General features: G+C 42.0%; 1 protein-coding gene across 2 annotated transcripts in view; it reads left to right on the top strand.

The window, feature by feature from the left end:
* APC2 (anaphase-promoting complex/cyclosome 2) overlaps window positions 1-17,664 on the top strand; it is an 85,675-nt gene extending 68,011 nt beyond the window's left edge. For both annotated transcript variants that reach the window (XM_087676195.1, XM_087676193.1), the window contains one exon: window positions 17,113-17,664. In XM_087676195.1, coding sequence (XP_087532321.1) covers window positions 17,113-17,235 — 123 coding nt within the window. In that variant the 3' untranslated portion in view covers window positions 17,236-17,664. The remainder of the gene's footprint in view (window positions 1-17,112) is intronic.
* Window positions 17,665-17,911: the final 247 nt, after the last annotated feature.

The following is a 17,911-nucleotide window of genomic DNA, read 5'->3' as shown; positions in this document are numbered from 1 at the left end:
CTACACTCTCTCTTCCTCCTCTTCATAGCCACTTGAGCAACAACTCCAAGACCTTTGCCACTATTGATCACATCCCTTTGTTGATGACACTCCTTCCTTTGTCAATGGCACTTGCCCCTCGTCTCATGATAGCCGAGGCTCCTCTTTTAGCCGTTGGAGTCTCGAACATCCATTTTATCAAGCTTTAAAGCTTAGCTTTTTGCTTTCTCACTACCTTTTGGGTCATTAATAGGCATTGCCCAACTTTGAGTTTCCATCACTATCTTTAGTCTCTTCTTCACGTCTTTGCCAATATGAGTGTCCCCATCTGCTTTGCATTGTTGAATGTCATTTTCTTCAGCTTGGTTGCATTCCATCAACTCATTTCTCCATACCTCTCTCAATGTTAAATGTAGGGTGGCACGATGGCACATCATCACATTGCTAATTTAGCATATAATAGGTTCACCCTTATCCACAGCATCACACTCTTCGAACTAAGGTACATCCCATGATGGTCATCTTAGGTTACCAACCTAATACGTTCTTGGTAAAAAAAGGTTGATACTAAGACATCAAGCTCTCCCTAATTGAAATTGACCACATAGACATGATCTTTGGTCTTCCATGCTATTAGGAACATCTCCATGATGATACACTTGCTTTCATTGCCAAGACATTAAGGCTCCAACCTTTGCATTAATCATGGTCCTTGCACTAAGCCAAAACCTTAGAACTCCTTCAATCAATATTTTTTGATCTAGGAAAAACCTTGCTAGTCATGGGAGAAAACCTTGGAACTCTCTTGTACAACATCACAAGAAACCTTGCGGCTAAAGCCATCCAAATCTATCTTGCCCAAAGGCCCAAAACAGATCCTTTTTTCACTTATTGTAGCCAATCCATGTGTCATCACTTCATTCTCAATTTGGCTTGGATCCTTATGTAAAAGCCTCACATCGTGTTTGAGATCAAATTGAAGAATGGCATTCTTCTTCAGCTCCCCTCAGCCTCCTCCCATGAGAGACAGTGGCTGTTCGTATAGTGGTCAAAAGGTTTAGAAGTGGCAAGGTAGGAAAGAAGCATTTTAAAGCAAGGATAAAAGTGGCAAACATGAATAGAATTATAGAAGTAACAAAGTGTTAAACAAGTCTCAAGCCTCATGAACCTGTTGGGATGTAAAGGTCCTTTATTCACCTCCGTGTATTTTACACGTTTATATACATTTTATTCTTTGTGTACCAACACATTGTTGGTACACCCAAATCAGTTCGTCACTCTTACTCTCACTCACTTACCTGTTCACTTCCTCTGCTGCAAATCTCCACGCTTCCGCTACCCGCGCGCTCCAACAACTGGTATCAGAGCTTCGGTTAAGGTGCTCGCGCTCCTCGGAGTCCGGGTGAGACATCTCCAGTGTTTCACTCGCGCGAAATCAACAGGTCGTTTTTGACAGGCGACAGCAGATTCAGTCAGGCGACAGGTCGTTTTTGACCTGGCAGGCAGGGACAGGTCGTTTTTTGACGTGGCGACAGCAGGACTGGTCGTTTTTGACAGGCGACAGTAGATTCAGTCAGGCGACAAGTCGTTTTTGACCTGGCAGGCAAGGACAGGTCGTTTTTCATCAGGCGGCAGCAAGACAGGTCGTTTTTCATCAGGCGGCAGCAGGACAGGTCGTGTTTGATTAGGCGACAGTAGGCGACAGGCTGGCAACAGTTTCCGTGGCATCAAGTGGCAGTTTCCAGGTCACGACAGCAGGCGGCTGGTCAACGGCAGCGGATTCGTCACTTGTTTCAGGCATTTTTCCTTCATTTTTTTAAATTTCCTGCAAGCAGCCCCTTACTGACGGGGGTTCGCGCGTGGAAGCACAATTTTCAGATTTCTGCAAATTTGAGCCTGGAAATTTAGGGCTTTTCCCAGATTTGATGCTGTTTATGCTTGACAGTGACATCTATGCCAGAAATTGCAGACATTGTGCGCATTGACCTCAATTAAATTGGGGATTTTTCCAAATTTGTTGAAATTTTGCTCATCCGAGTAAAATTTCTTGGCATTGGACCAAGAAAAATTGGGGCTTTTCATGTATTGATGTAATTTTGCTCAGCTGAGTTAGTTTGGCTGACATTTGCGCACATTTGGACCTGGAAATTTGGGATTTTATGCAGAATTTGATAAATTTCTGCATTATTTACTTGTGCAATGGTTGGTTTATGTAAAAACAGCAGAGGATTATTGCTGGTTATGCAAGAACAGCAGTGTATTTGCTGATTTAGCTTGTGCTCTTGCAGTTCAGTGTATTTACACTTATACTTGTGATAAAAATGGCTGCAACTTCTTCCAGTTTTGACATTAAAAGTTTGATGGAAATCAAGCGATTTGATGGTCAGGGCTTTGATCTTTGGAAAGATCGTATGCAAGGCATACTGTTCTTAAAGGATTGTGAGGATGCTTTGCAAAAGGATAAACCCGCACAAATGTCTGAGGCGGATTGGGCCAAAGTCAATAAAAAGGCTGTGGCTTATATAAAGATGGGTGTCACTGATGACATTTTGACAAACATTAAGGGTTTAGACATTGGTCATGCAATATGGGAGAAGTTGAAAACTACCTATGAGATCACCACACCTGTTAATCAGGTGCATTTAATACGCAAGTTGGTGAATATGCGGCTGGATGAGTCCAAGCCTGCAGCTGAGCACTTGAGTGCATTTACTGGCATTTTAAATCAGCTCAAGGATGCAAGTTTGGATTTTGATGATAAGTTGAGGGCGATCTTTTTGATCATGACATTGCCTGACTCTTGGGAGACTTTGGTTGTTTCTCTCAGTAATAACCCCAATCTCACATATGATGGTGTGAGGGGTTCGATCTTGAATGAAGAAATTAGACGTAAGTCTAGTGGAGAAGGCAGCAACTCAGCTTATAATGTTAGAGGCAGGGCTGGAAAGAAAAATGCAAATGCTGGACAGAGAAGCAGGATCAAGAGCAAAGGAAAAGAAAAGAGTGATGTTACATGCTATCAGTGTGGTCGGAAGGGCCACAAGAAGCCTGATTGCAGGTATTACAAGAAGGAACAAGAGAGAAAGAAGAATGTAGGAGACAAAAAGAAAAAAGAGGAAAAGACAGATGCATCTGAGGCAGGTAAAGGCAAGGAAAAGGCTAATGTGGCCTCTAGTGTTGTCATAGAGGAGCTCTCAGATGCAGAGGCTGATGTATTATGTGCAGTGGATTATGATGCCCTTGTATGCCACATGCAGGATATGCAGATCACCAAGGCTGATGTGATTGATGCACTTTTGTCAGTTGATGATTGTGTCACTCAGACTTGGATTGTAGACTCTGGTGCCTCTTTCCATGTGACTCCATGCTTGGAGTGTTTTGCTACTTTTGATGCAGGATGTTATGGCAAGGTTTACCTTGGAAATAATCATGCTTGCAGCATTGATGGGATTGGCACCATACACTTGTCTTTGGATAATGGGCAAGAACTTGTGTTGAAAGATGTCAGATATGTGCGTGGCATCAAGAAGAGTTTACTATCTGTTGGACAGCTTGACTTGCATGGTTACACCACACTGTTTGGTGGTGGTTTGTGGAAATTAAAAAGGGGTTCCATGGTGATTGCTAAAGGAACCAAGAAGGGCATTCTGTATTGTCTGCACTGTAAAGCTTTAAAGTTTCTTGCAATTGCTGAAATTGGCTGTCATTTGGAGTTATGGCATAAGAGATTAGGCCATATGAGCCAGAAAGGTCTTGATGTTCTTACCTCTTTGAAGAGGGTTGATGGAAAAGGCTCTAAACTTGATTTTTGTAATGACTGTCAGTTTGGAAAGCAAATGAAAAATTCCTTTTACTCTGGTGTCTCCCGTAAGTCAAATGTATTGGACTTAGTGCATTCTGATGTATGTAGCATGCCTTTGAAATCGTTGAGTGGTGTTGCATACTTTGCCTCTTTTATTGATGATTGTTCCAGGAAGATTTGGGTTTATTTGTTGAAAAAGAAAAGTGAAATGTTTGCTGTTTTTAAAACTTTTCATGCATTCGTGACCACTCAGACAGGTAGAAAGTTGAAATGCTTGAGAAGTGATAATGGGGGTGAGTTCACGTCTAATGAATTTAAGTCCTTTTGTGACTTGCATGGGATCAAGAGGGAGCTTACAGCCCCTTACAGCCCTTCTTCAAATGGTGTGGCTGAAAGATACAATAGGACTCTATGTGAGAGAGTGCGGTGCATGCTGTCCATTGCTAATCTCCCTAATGAATTTTGGGGAGAGGCACTTAAAACCGCGGTTCACATTTGCAACCGCTCTCCAAACAGGTCCTTAAATAATGGCATCCCTGAGGAGGTTTGGTTTGGCAAACCGGCCTCATATGACCATTTACGAATATTTGGCTGTGATGCTTTTGTGCATGTTAGAAATGAGCTGAGGAATAAACTTGACCCGAAATCCACCAAAGGCATTTTCATGGGCTATGGTGATGAGGGTGAATTTGGCTATAGAGTGTGGCTACCTCAGTCCAAGAAAATTGTTCGCAGCCGTAATGTTGTGTTTAATGAGGCAAAGTTGTTGAAAGGTACTTTAGCCTCTGATGAAGACATGAAAAAGGTCAAATTTCAGAATTCGCAGCCACCTATTACTTCAAATGATGAGCCTCATGGTGCTGTACCACAGGCTGAAATTGATGATCAGCCGGTTATCTTCGAGCCAGATGATGATGGACAGCAAATAGAAGCACAGGGAGGTCATGGACAGCAAGATAGACGTGCTGATTATGAAAATGCAGGTGCTGGAAATGAAAATGAAGGTGCTGTACAGCATGAACAGCATGCTGAAAATGGCTTACAGCAGCCAATAAATGCTGAAAATAACATGCCTCCAGATGTAGATCCGATTCCTGAGAATGTAGATCATTGGGTACGCAGGTCTACACGCCCAAGAAGGCAGCCACATAGGTATGACCCCTCTTTGCATTATGTGATGCTTACTGATGAGGGTGAGCCTTTGACATATAAAGAGGCTAAGTCATGCAAATTCGGCAATAAGTGGGAGCAAGCTATGCAGGAAGAGATTAAATCTCTGTATGCTAATGATACTTGGGATCTTGTGTCGTTGCACAAAGGAAGAAAGCCTCTTCCAAACAAATGGGTTTACAAAGTAAAGACAATTGATGGGAAACCCAAGTACAAGGCAAGATTGGTTGCCAAAGGGTATGCACAGAAGGAAGGGATTGAGTTCCAGGAGGTCTTCTCACCTGTCGTGAAGATGACCACACTACGTGTGCTTTTTGCTCTCACTGCTGTGTTGGATTTAGAGCTGTACCAAATGGATGTGAAAACAGTTTTTTTGCATGGTGACATTGATGAGGAGATCTACATGAAACAGCCCGAGGGTTTTGTAGTTCCTGGAAAAGAGCAGTTGGTGTGTAAACTAAAACGCAGCTTATATGGGCTGAAACAAGCACCACGGCAGTGGTACAAAAAGTTTGACACTTTTATGCTCTCTCATGGGTTTACGCGAAGCCATGCAGATCATTGTTTGTATATGAAAAAGGATACAGATGGCAGCCCTATCATACTTGTTTTGTATGTGGATGATATGTTGCTAGCTGGGAAGAGAAAAACTAGCTTGGATGCTCTCAAAGATCAACTGAAATCAGCCTTTTCCATGAAAGATTTGGGGAATGCAGAGCATATATTGGGCATGAGGATTCGTAGGGATAGAACGCAGAAATTGTTGTTCTTATCTCAAGAAAAGTACATTGAAAAGGTACTGGACTGATTTAATATGACTGAAGCTAAGCCTCTTGGAGTACCCTTACCTCCATACCTTAAGCTTAGTAAAGCCAACAGCCCAAAAGATGACATGGAAGCCAATGCTATGAAGGGAGTCCCTTATGCATCAGCTTGTGGCTCTCTTATGTATGCTATGGTGGCTACTTGTCTAGACATTGCTCATGCAGTGGGAGTTGTCAGCAGGTTTATGTCAAATCCTGGCAAACCACATTGGGAGGCTGTCAAGAGTATTCTTAGATATCTGAAGGGTACACAAAGAAAGTGTATTTGCTATGGGCAGGGTGCACTTAATCTGCAGGGTTATTGTGATGCAGACATGGCAGGTGACTTAGACACTTGCAAGTCCACTAGCGGGTATGTCTTTACAGTTGTTGGAGGGGCCGTCTCTTGGTGCTCCAGGTTGCAGAACATCGTTGCACTGAGTACTACTGAAGTTGAATACATATTAGCTACTAAAGCTTCTAAGGAAGCTATATGGTTGAGCAGACTTGTAGAGGATCTCGGCATGTCTATGAGTACTCCAGTGTTGGGATGTGATAGCCAGAGTGCTGTGTATCTGGCTAAAAATGCCATGTATCATTCACGCACAAAGCATATTGATGTGCAATATCACTTTATCAGACAGATTCTGGAGGATGGTCTAATCACATTGACCAAGATCAAAACACAGGACAACCCTGCAGATGTTCTCACTAAAAGTCTAGGCAAGGTTCAGCATGAGCATTGCATACGACTAGCTTGGAGTTGGTTAAAGGTTCACTCCGGACCTTTAAGTGGGAGGTTGTTGGGATGTAAAGGTCCTTTATTCACCTCCGTGTATTTTACTCGTGTATTGTTATGTTGTACATGTGAATGCACCCTTACGGGCCCTAAGTATAAATACATTTTATTCTTTGTGTACCAACACATTGTTGGTACACCCAAATCAGTTCGTCACTCTTACTCTCACTCACTCACCTGTTCACTTCCTCTGCTGCAAATCTTCACGCTTCCGCTACCTGTGCGCTCCAACAGGACCTTGTCAAATATTCAATATATAAATGGATTATGGAAACTACTAAAAGTCAATCGTAAGTCTTAGAGAATGTATCATGAGTCACGACTCATGCGGAGTGTCCTCCTCACTGTCCTCAATCTCCTCATCCTCCTCCTCATCACTCTTGTTGCTAGAGTTGGAGCTCTCAAGTAGATCCTTATCAATGGTTGCAGTGGTACTTGTACTAGCTGCATTACGAGTATGAGCTGCTGATCTTGTAGTTCGAACATGCATCACAAGTTCCTCATAAGTTCATAGAGTGCTAACTGTCATGGACTGTCTGGAAAGGTTGTAGCCTATCACAATTCACAAATCCCAAGGTTTCAGGTAGAAGGATGATTGCAAGGGAAAACACACCACTTTCAGGTGCTTCCACAAGGGAAAAAGGCGCTTTCATGATAGGGCACACTTTTTTGGGCCAAAGCGTCACTTTCCAGCCACTAGCAATTTTTTAAATGTATAAGAAACATCTTGAAAAGGTAAGAAACTTTTCTTACACGTTTTGTATGTTTCCTACACGTTTCCATGCAACTATGGCTGTTGGACAGCCGTCCACTCCTTGAGCATTTGTTGCCTTACACCTAAGATACTCTGTATGTTCATTGAGTCTAATTCATCATTTAGAATCTCTTCTTTTGTCTGGTGTTTTTCTTTGCTCATTAGTTTGTGGTGTTCATGTACTCCATTTTCTTTACAAACCCTAATGCATCTTCACACAATGAACACAATGAATATAGTAGAACTTAAAGGTGAAGAGAACTCGGATTGAATGGAGAATGAATGAATAAAAAGCTATGCTGATATGAATATGAGGAACCTCTTTGTGTCTTGGGTGGACTAGTGAAGAGCTGAGCTGGAAGAGGAGTCAGAGACAGCGATGACAGATCCAAGAGTATGCGGTACCTCGAATGGATCTCAAAATGCAACAAGCTGTCTCTGAATGTGATCAGCTGCTACAAACAAAGATCGGAGTGACGAATCTGTTTTGAACAGGCTGATATTAGAGGGCAGCAGCAGGGGGACCTGCTGGACTGTCAAGCACAGTGGTAGCAGCTCCAAAATGCAGGCTGTTGATGAGACGTAGACGTGGCTGTGTGTTCAATTGCGCCTGGAGGTGAACCATGATATGGATTCTAGGCAGCAGCTGCATGGTGAAAATGTTGTTGCTATGTGACATGGACATGCAGCCATCTGCTCCAGAGAGTTGGGTGGCATCTCAGCAGTAGGAGGCTGGACATCACTCTACAATTGGTGATATCTGCCAGTAGGGGTGTGTGGACAGTAGTGGGATGTAAGCGCCAGCTGATGATTGAAGCTACACTGATCTGGGATGGCAAGTGATATTGAGCCTATCTATTTATAGATAAGAAACCAACCGAAGTTTGTGGGTTGACTTATGAGACACAAATTTTGTAGCATTTTGAGTTTTGGGGCTGTTTAAAAGAGCTAAATAAAGGTTTAATGTTTAATACACCCATTTTAGCTCAAGACTCCCTATGAAGCCCAAAACTGAAACTAAGAGAGATTGCAAGTGTAGCTCACCCTGTTTTACTATGAGAGTTCCCACCTTAGAGCAGCCATGGTATCAATCAATGGATGCACGATAGTTGCGGACGAACCTACCAAGACTGGAATAAAAGATTTACCCATAAGGTAGCAAAACTGGAATAAAAGATGTCACACTTAGGGAGGGAAGTTGAATAAGTAATTTGACTATGATATCTTTTGAAGCTACCATCTTCAAATGTCATTAGCTCACTCGATAGTTTCCCCATCCTCTTGATGTGATCCCTCATGATGGGGATGGTTGAAAGGGAACGATTATGACAATTTCATCTCTAAAGTGAATTTGTGACAGAGTATGTAAATCTCATAAGAATTTGAAGAATCTCAAGGTTCAAGCATTGTTCTAGCCCCTTCTATCAACCCTATCCATAGATTCAGCCTCATTAAGCATAGGTTTATGAAAGGGAATAGAGCTGGTTGTGGAAGCCAACATTGTTCCTTTATCTTCGAAAGGGAATATTTAATGCTAGTTGACTTATGGGCCTAACATGAATGTACTTGCTGATGGAAAGCAAAGAGGAGCAAGGTTCATGCCACTTGGGAACCATGGATGTAGGTGAAGAAAATATAGAAGAATACTTCAACAAATAGTGATCAAGGTTGAAAACTGAAACGGGTGGCTGTCAACCAAATTGCTAAGTGCTTGGCTACTATGGATGGTCTTCCAAATAGAAATCGGGTATCTCTTGTTGGCTGTCCACCAAAACACAAGCCTGCCATAGTCCGTCAGGGCAGAAAAATGCAAAACCAGTGCCATTTGATGGGAAGCATATAGATACCAAACTAATGGAGGCTATCCATTGGGTTGAGAATTGTTGGACATTTAATCTTGTTCTATGTTGCGTGTGTGAACACACCTTAATTCATAGGTATGCGCATGTGAAGTTGTGTGACCACATCCTTTGCCTCCACATTTAATGTGGTTCAAGGTGTGAGCTTTTGACCTTAGTTCAACTTCTATAGAAGACAAAGATGAGTAGTTCTTTATTGTAAATCATAGAAGGTGGAACTAATGAACTGAAACACGACGTCACCTCCCCAACTTGGTTTGTTGCCTTGCTTCCTTGAATTCTTGTGCTCCACTCTTACCTTCTCCTTTTGCAAACCCTTGCCACTTATTGTTCTCTTTGCCATCGTTGCATGCACTCCCGCCATCTCTACTTGCACTCCGCCTAGTTGCCTTGCTATTGTATGTCGACCTATTAAACTCTAGCATACCCTTTATTGCCCTTGAGCCCTAACCACCTTTGCAAACACACACTATTTCTATGTGCATCCCTGCTGAGCCATCTTGCTCTTGCACACTCGCTTGCTAAACCCGAGCTCAACCTTCACCAAGTTTGTTGCTGTCATTAAGCCCCCTAGTAGTTGTCCACCTGCTCCTTGTGCTAGCACATTGCCTGGTTCTCTCTACACTAGCTTGCAATGCTTGGTTGATACCTTGTACCCGTGCAATCCTTGGACTGCCTCCTTGCAACCAGCTAGTGCCGCCAACCCAATGCTTAGTCTGGTCCACAGAGTTTAAAATCACTACAATAGAGCTTGACACCTAGTTGATAAAAAGGCATCAACACCATAGATCCACCACCACAACTTGGAGGCTCCATTGCAGCCCACGACATATCTACAACCAATGCCTTGTTGATTTGCTTCACTCCAAACATAGAGCATGCCCTCAGCAAGAGAGTGTTGGCAGGTCTTCATTCAAAAAAAAAAATTGCATTTTGAAGGTCTCCATCCAAACCTCTCTCACTGGCACCCCAGTCAAGATCATGTGAGTGGTACTCATGGGAAAGGGCTTTTTTAGGGTGGAGTTTAGCTCACCCAAGCAAATGGAAGGGGCACTCTAATAGTTTACTTGATGTGAAGCCCTTGGTGACATTTTTTGATAGATAGATTGAGGGTTGGAATAACTCATCATCGGGGATCACTATTTTGATTGATAGAAATCGCGTCCGACACGTCACACGTGAGGGCCGTGACGAGGCGGGTCGTCACGAACCTAACGGTCTACATTTTCCTTTTTTTTTTTTGAAACTTAAAAGAAAAGAGAAAGGAGGTTTCCTTTCCTTTCCCTACCGGACGTTCGCACGTAGAAGCACGGAATACAAATCTGTGCACATTTGCTCCTAACAAAATTTGGGCTTTTTCCAGATTTGGGGATTTTAATGTAGAACTAGACAAATTGACTTAGAAATTGCGAAATCAGTGCACAATTGCCCATGAAATTTTGGGGTTTTTTCACAATTCGATGAAATTTCTTCAATTTCAATGAAATCTGTGCACACCGAACCCGAAAAAATTTTGGGATTTGTCTAGATTTGATGTGAGCAAGACACAATAGTGATATTTGTCTCAGAACTGCAGGAATTTGTGACATTTTGCCTTTGACATTTGGGGCTTTTCATGTACATGCAAGATTTAAGCTGAAATTTACCCAGTTTCTCGACATTGATGCACATTGGAGCGTGTGCAATTTGGGCTTTTTGCTGTTTGGGCGAAATTTGTGCGCCATTTGCTCATTTTATGTACATGGGGGTTTAATTCCGTGCAATTTGGACATCTAGCACTTGGAAAAATTTGGGGGTTTTGCTGAAATTGCTCTATTTTGGCAAAACTGACCGATTCTATGCATGTCAAAGACAGTGCAAATGTATGGTTGATGCTTTGAGCACAAAAATTTTGGGGCTTTTGACCGTATATGTCAAATTTTGTGCCCATGGATACATGTACAACAGAAATTGCAGCTACAGTTTGGGACTTCTCATGTAATGTGATGTATTTGTCCTTGAAACAGCTGTAATCTGTTGAGGAGTGCTATAGCACAAGGTTTAGTGCTTCTGAAAATTTATTTGCATATCTGCAATTTCTACTCGTGTGACAGTTTGGGCTTGCATTTGCTGAATTTCTTGGTCACATTTGGGCTGAAAATCATGGTTGGCAGCAATGACAGTAGTCATCTCATGTACATTAAGAAGCTTGAAGGAACACATAACTTTGCAGTTTAGCAAAAACAGTCCTATAATATCTAGTTGCAGAAGAAGCAGGCAAGGCGGATTAAGACCAGAGGGGCAAAGCCTGCAGATATGGAACAAAAAGACTGGGATGAGTTAAATGAGCTTGCACGCTCAAACATCGAGCTATCAATTTCTGATGCCTTGTTGTTTAACCTTGAAGGTTTGGATTCTACCTATGCTATTTGGACTCGATTGGAAGAACTGAAGGCTCAGAACAGTGCCGCAAGCAAAGTTTATTGGCTGAAAAAGCTTATGGATTTGCATATGAAAGAGGGTACATCAATGCCTACTCACTTGAGTGAGTTTAACTCCATTTTCAGATAGCTGGTTGCCTTGGAATTCATGATTGATGAAGAATTTAAGGCTACATTCTTTCTTTGCACTCTGCTAGAGAGTTGGGATACATTCAGGATTGCTATGAGCAATTCTGATGCAATCCTTGTGGATGCTGATGTAGAGAGTGCTCTACTCATGGAAGAAGAAATGAATTGGTAGAACAATGCATCTAGTAAATCTTCCAGTGCTTTGCATACTAGGGGCAGATCACAGTAAAAAGGCAAATCTGATAGCAAGGGACACAGTAAATCACATGGTAAGGATGTTAAATGCCATCATTGTGGCAAGAAGGATTACTTTAAACGTGAGTGCTACAAATGGAAGAAAGAGAAAGAAAGGGCAAGAAGATAGATGATAGCAAGGAAGAGAAGAAAGAGAGTCAGCCTAAGAAGAGCAATGTCAAAATTGAAGAAGTAAATGTAGTCACTCATGACAGTGACAATGGGAATGACATACTCATTGTCTCTTCACACTTTAGTGCACATGCTTTACTTGTAGATACAGACGATGATATGCACACTTGGATTCTAGATTCAGGTGCTTCCTTTCATGTCCCCCTCATTGTGAGTGGTTTTCTGACTATACAGGGGGTCGACATGGTGCTGCTCATCTTGGGAACAACTATGCATGTGGCATTGCAGGTATTGGCAGTGTGCAGTTGCAGTTTCAGCATGGTTCTGTCTTCACTCTTCAGTATGTACGACATGTACCTTAGCACAAGAAGAGCTTGATTAGCACGGGGTAGCTAGATGACGATGGATTTCATATCACCTTTGATAATGGGAAATGGAGGATCTATAAGGGATCTAGAATAATTGCAAGAGGTTGTAAAAGTGATACCTTGTATCCTCTCCATGTATCTAGTGTGCGTGACTATGTTGTTGTCGTGACCGAGCAACCAAGTGTTTCTTTGTGGCATGATCGATTGGGACACATAAGTCAAACTGGAATGAAAGGGCTTTCTTATTTGTGTTACTTGCCTTGTCTTCTTTATACTGATTTTGAGCATTGTGATTATTGTGTTTATAGTAAATATGCACAGACGTCTCATAAGAAATCTCTTTCGGTGAAATCTCTTCGTCTAGAGTTAGTATATTCCGATGTATGTGAGGTGCTAGTGTTATCTTTAGGGGGAAAGAAATACTTTGTCACCTTTGTCGATGATGCTACACAGAAGGTATGGGTTTGCCCTATTCGTAGCAAGGATGAAGTGCTTGACAAGTTTAAAAAAATCTTGGCTTTGGTTGAGAATTAGACTCTTCGCTTTGACAATGGTGGGGAATATGTGTCCAAGGCCTTTCAAGCATTTTGTGACAGCAAAGGGATAAAGAGGGAGCTCACTGCCCCTCATATGCCGCCCCAAAATGGTGTTGTAGAGCGTATGAATCGGACCATTCAAGACACAGTCTGTACAATGCTGTCACATGTTGGTTTACCTCATGGTTTTTGGACAGAGGCTGTTATGACAGCCGTACACTTGATTAATCGGTCACCAAACATGTCTTTTTTTTTGGGGGGGGGGGGAGGGGGAGTTCTCGAGGAAGCGTGGTCGGGCAAGCCACCTTTGTATGCACACTGGAAAGTGTTTGGCTGCGAGGCTTTTGTGCACATTCGTAAAGAAGAACACAATAAACTTGAGCCTAAGTCCTTTAAATGCATTTTCCTAGGATATGGTGACGAGGGTGAAATAGGGTATGGATTATGGGATCCCGAGAAAAGGAAAATAGTATGCATTAATGATGTTATCTTCCATGAATATGGCATTCAGAAAGAACCCAAAAAGACTGAGGAGGTCCGTAGGGTTGTATTCCGTGAAGAAATACCATTTGGACAGGAAAATGTGCATGATGTACAACAATAAATATTTGTTGTAAGTGAACCTGCAAATACAGAAAATAATGTTGGAAATGATCAGATAGCCATTGCCCATAATGATGAGCCATTGGATGTGCGAGAATAACCAGGACAATAAGCTGTTAATGCTGATTTGCAGGCTGAAATGCTAGGAAAGTAAGCTTAAAATGGAAATTTGCAAGCTCAACTGGTAGCAAACAATGATCATTGGGTTAGGAGTTGTCTAGGGCTACTAGACAACCTAATAGATTCGTTCCTGATGCAAACAATGTAGCTGATTATGCCATGTTGACAGACTGTGGTGAACCGCCTTGCTTGAAGGAAGCAATGGACAGACAAGACAACAAGAAATGGTATAAAGCCATGTTGTTAGAGATGGAATCTCTTGAGAAAAATGGCACTTGGGACTTGGTGCAGTTGCCTAAAGGGCGGAAAACCCTTTCATGCAAATGGGTTTACAAGATGGTCACTTCTAGTTCCTCGCCAAAATACTAAGCAAGATTAGTTGCGAAGGGGTACAAGCAAGAAAATAGAGTTGACTTTGATGAGATATTCTCTCCTGTAGTCAAGATGACTACATTGAGAACCATTTTGGACTTGGTTGCAACTGAAGATATGGAGCTCATAGAGATGGATGTAAAGACTGCATTCTTACATGGTGATCTGCATGAAGACATATATATGCAATAGCCTGAAGGGTTTATGCAATCTCAAGGTTTTCATAGAAGTCAAGTGGATCACTGCTTGTACATCAACAAGGCAGTAGATGGCAGCTTGATTATCTTGGCTATGTATGTTGATGACATACTGATTGTTGGCAAGGATACTCATGTCTTGGACTCATTGAAGCAAAGTATTCATGGCAGCTTTGACATGAAGGATCTTGGTGATGCAAATCACATTCTTGGCATGCGAATACTCAAAGATAGGACAAAAGGATTACTCTATCTATCTTAGCAAGAGTATATCTCCAAGGTTTTGTAGCGTTTTAATATGGAGGGGGGAAAAACAATTGGGGTTTCATTGCCTCCATATGTGAAACTCGGTACAGAGGACAACCCTACATCTGATGTTGAGAAGGATGAAATGGCCAAGATACCATATGCTTCGGCTGTTGGTTGTTTGATGTATGCTATGGTTGCTACATGTCTTGACATTGTCTTTGTAGTGGAAGTGGTTAGCAGATACATGGCAAGCCTTGGTAAAAAGCATTGGGAAGCAATGAAATGTATTATGAGATATCTCAAAGGCATAAAGGATTTGTGCATCTGCTTTGGAAAGCAGAAGGCATCTGTCGTTGGCTTTACGGATGGTCATACGGACTGCAGAAAGTCCACTTCTGAATATGTGTTTACCTCCACAGGAGGAGCAGTCTTTTGGATCTCCAAGCTAGAAAAGTGTGTTGTATTCTCTACTATAGAGGCAAAGTATGTGGCTGCCATTGAGGCATGCAAGGATGCTTTATGGCTTTCACGTCTAGTGGGAGAGCTTGGCATTACAGATTTACCGGTTCTCCATTGTGATAGTCAGAGTGCTATCATGCTAGCACGGAATCCCGTCTTTCATGCAAAGACAAAGCACATACAGGTAAAGTATCACTTCATGAGAGATGTACTTGACAACAAGGGCATCATTGAGCTTGTCAAAGTGCAGACAGATTATAATACTGTAGATCTTCTCACGAAGGGTTTTCTCACGAAGAACATTGTGCATCTCTCTCTCTGACTCTGACTCTCTACTCTTGCTCACGTTTTGCTCTCTACCTAACATTTTCATCACAGGACATTGCATCACCACTGCGCATCGCACACTTCAAGCTCTTGGTGGAGCCACACTTATTGGGCATTATCTATGGGTGTCATAGAGAAGGTGTTTGCATCCCATTAGGTGCGGACCATCACAACCTTGTGAGTAGTGAATGGTGGTTTGTGTATGTCATTGCATCTTGCGCTATAGAGTAGGCTGATGCTCTGATATGAATGAAATATACCCCTAAGATTCGCCCTATACACAAGACACAGTACAAGCCATATCTGCAACTATCATAAGGGAATGAAACATCGAACTCACCTCAACATGAACTTGCCCTTTTTGTAACCCAAAGGGCAGTGTACCCTATCTACGCACACACAATAGGTTACAAGACAATAAATTGTGCAACAATAAAATACTCACAAAGGAACCTAGAATGGTCCTGCTCAAGCTATTTCTTCAGATTGCAAAGAGATTTTTCAAGTTGGGGTACAACGGTTGCTTGTGGCAACTGATCTACCAATGCTCAATGACCTTGGCACTGCTATATAGTTGGACTCAAACCAACTTCCATCTTACATTCATTTGTAGACTTAAGCCACCCAAACCCTGAAAATCACAATACAAATGTGAGTCAAATTTGATGGAGCAATGATAATCACATCCATGGGCATCTAATTGTCTCCTTGAACAGCCTCAATGTCTCTCTCAGAAACAGGAAAGTTTCTCATAACAACTGTCCCAAATCGCTGTAGAAGTGCCCAGAAACATACAACAGTAATTCTTGCTGCAAATTAAGCTACAGGGCTGAGAAGCTTACTCCCCATGCACAGGTATTTAATCTGGCTGCCACCTTGCCTGGTAGATGAGTTGCACCTTCAATCTCCATAGCCAAAGCTCTTGAAAAAGCCACAAAACGGAGAATAACCAGCCAAAACAAGGTGTGGTTGTTTTTGGGGAGAGAGAAGAGAGCTTCAAATGGCATAAGACTCTCTCTAAATACAGTTGAGGCCCATGCAAGGGCTGCTATCCTCTAAATGATACTTGGCTGTCCAATCTTTCATAACCGGCCTACCCAAGTGGCAAGTCACACAGCTTCTCTGTGTTGCTTTGGGGACATAGAAATAGTCTTTTGATCATTCATGAGTTCAAACTATCTTGCCCTTAGGGCCAGCCTTGAGCGCATGGCCAATGTCTGCAATCAAAGAGATCTATCTTGCCCTCAGTGCCAGGCTTGAGGGCAGGGCCAAGCTGTGCATCCAAAGAGGTTTCCAAGATAGAGTTGGAAGTATCTTGCACTTGGGACCAAGCTTCAGCGCATGGGCAAGATCTACAACCAAAGAGATTTGGAAGACAATGTTTTAACTATCTTGCCCTCAGGGCCCTGATGAGAGAGCTGAATTATTAGAGACTAGAGTTATATTCAGTGGCTCCCTAAAAACTTTGGTCAAACCTTCATGTGATGAATTCAAGTTTCATTGTTTTTACCCGAGTACCCATGTCCTTCACTTGCAGTGCAATCTTCACCATGCCCACAGCTATGGGCACTAAGAATTCAAGAATATTAACTAAATATTCCATTTGAAGTCTACTTAAAAACATCGTGTTCATCCACATTTCACATTCTCGCGACAGTGGATGTTATCTATGGCACGACCTGTGATGATGATGTGATATATCTTGTGATAGGGGAGGGATGGGGGCGGGAAGGGGAGGGAGAGAGGAGGGAGGGAGATGTTAACATCAGATTCTAACATGACTTGCTTGGCATTTTTAAGATGTTTGTATCAGATCCCCCTTATGACAAGTCACTTCAACAACTGCAAAGTTTCCTGGGAGGTCTTGTGGCAGAGGAAAAGCTAGAGATAAGGGATGGGTTATACAGGAGGCGGCAGCAATGATCATGACATTCATTGGCTATTGTTTTGATGGTCGTGATCAGCCATACTGGAACAAATTTAAGTACTGTTACATAGCGACAGGCATCCTTTTAATCTTTGAGTGGTTTGCTGAAGGCTTGAAGGTTGCCTGTACATATGCAGTCAGCGCTGTCAGTATTGTTTCATCATCCTGATGCTATGTAAAGCAGACAGAGACCAGGAAACAGTACACCATGATGGATCTACTCGGGATATGAGAACGAGTATGCCTTGCAATAACAAGGAAGTTTTGTATCATTAGAGTATCAAAACATCCCAAAGTTTTTTAAAAAAAAGCTCCATTTGATATATACATTTTGACTATTTAAAAATATTTATGGAACAAGAAAAATATATATATCCCATTTTTTTCTTGAGTGGTTTGCTAAATCTCATGGGATATCCCTTACATTCCCATGAGATTTAGGAATGTCTCATGGGAATGTAAGGGTAAAGTAACAAATATTGATCTTTCTAGTAGTAAGTTGATAAATGTAAGGGTAAACTAACAAATATTGAGCTCTTTGGCCTTGTGCGAATTCTCATGTTTGTATAGAGGTTCCCTTGAGCCCATTAGAAGTCCAATGCAATGATTGTAGGGTTCTTAGATACATTCTATTCAAGTGTATTCTATACTTTACAAATAGAATTGTATTTA

Source organism: Lygodium microphyllum, chromosome 4 (genome assembly GCF_053477565.2).
Source record: "Lygodium microphyllum isolate KBCC chromosome 4, Lygodium_microphyllum_v1.1.10, whole genome shotgun sequence".
In the NCBI taxonomy this organism is placed as follows: domain Eukaryota; kingdom Viridiplantae; phylum Streptophyta; class Polypodiopsida; order Schizaeales; family Lygodiaceae; genus Lygodium; species Lygodium microphyllum.
Note: the sequence above shows the minus strand (reverse complement) of the source record. Positions and strands in the feature narration are given on the sequence as shown.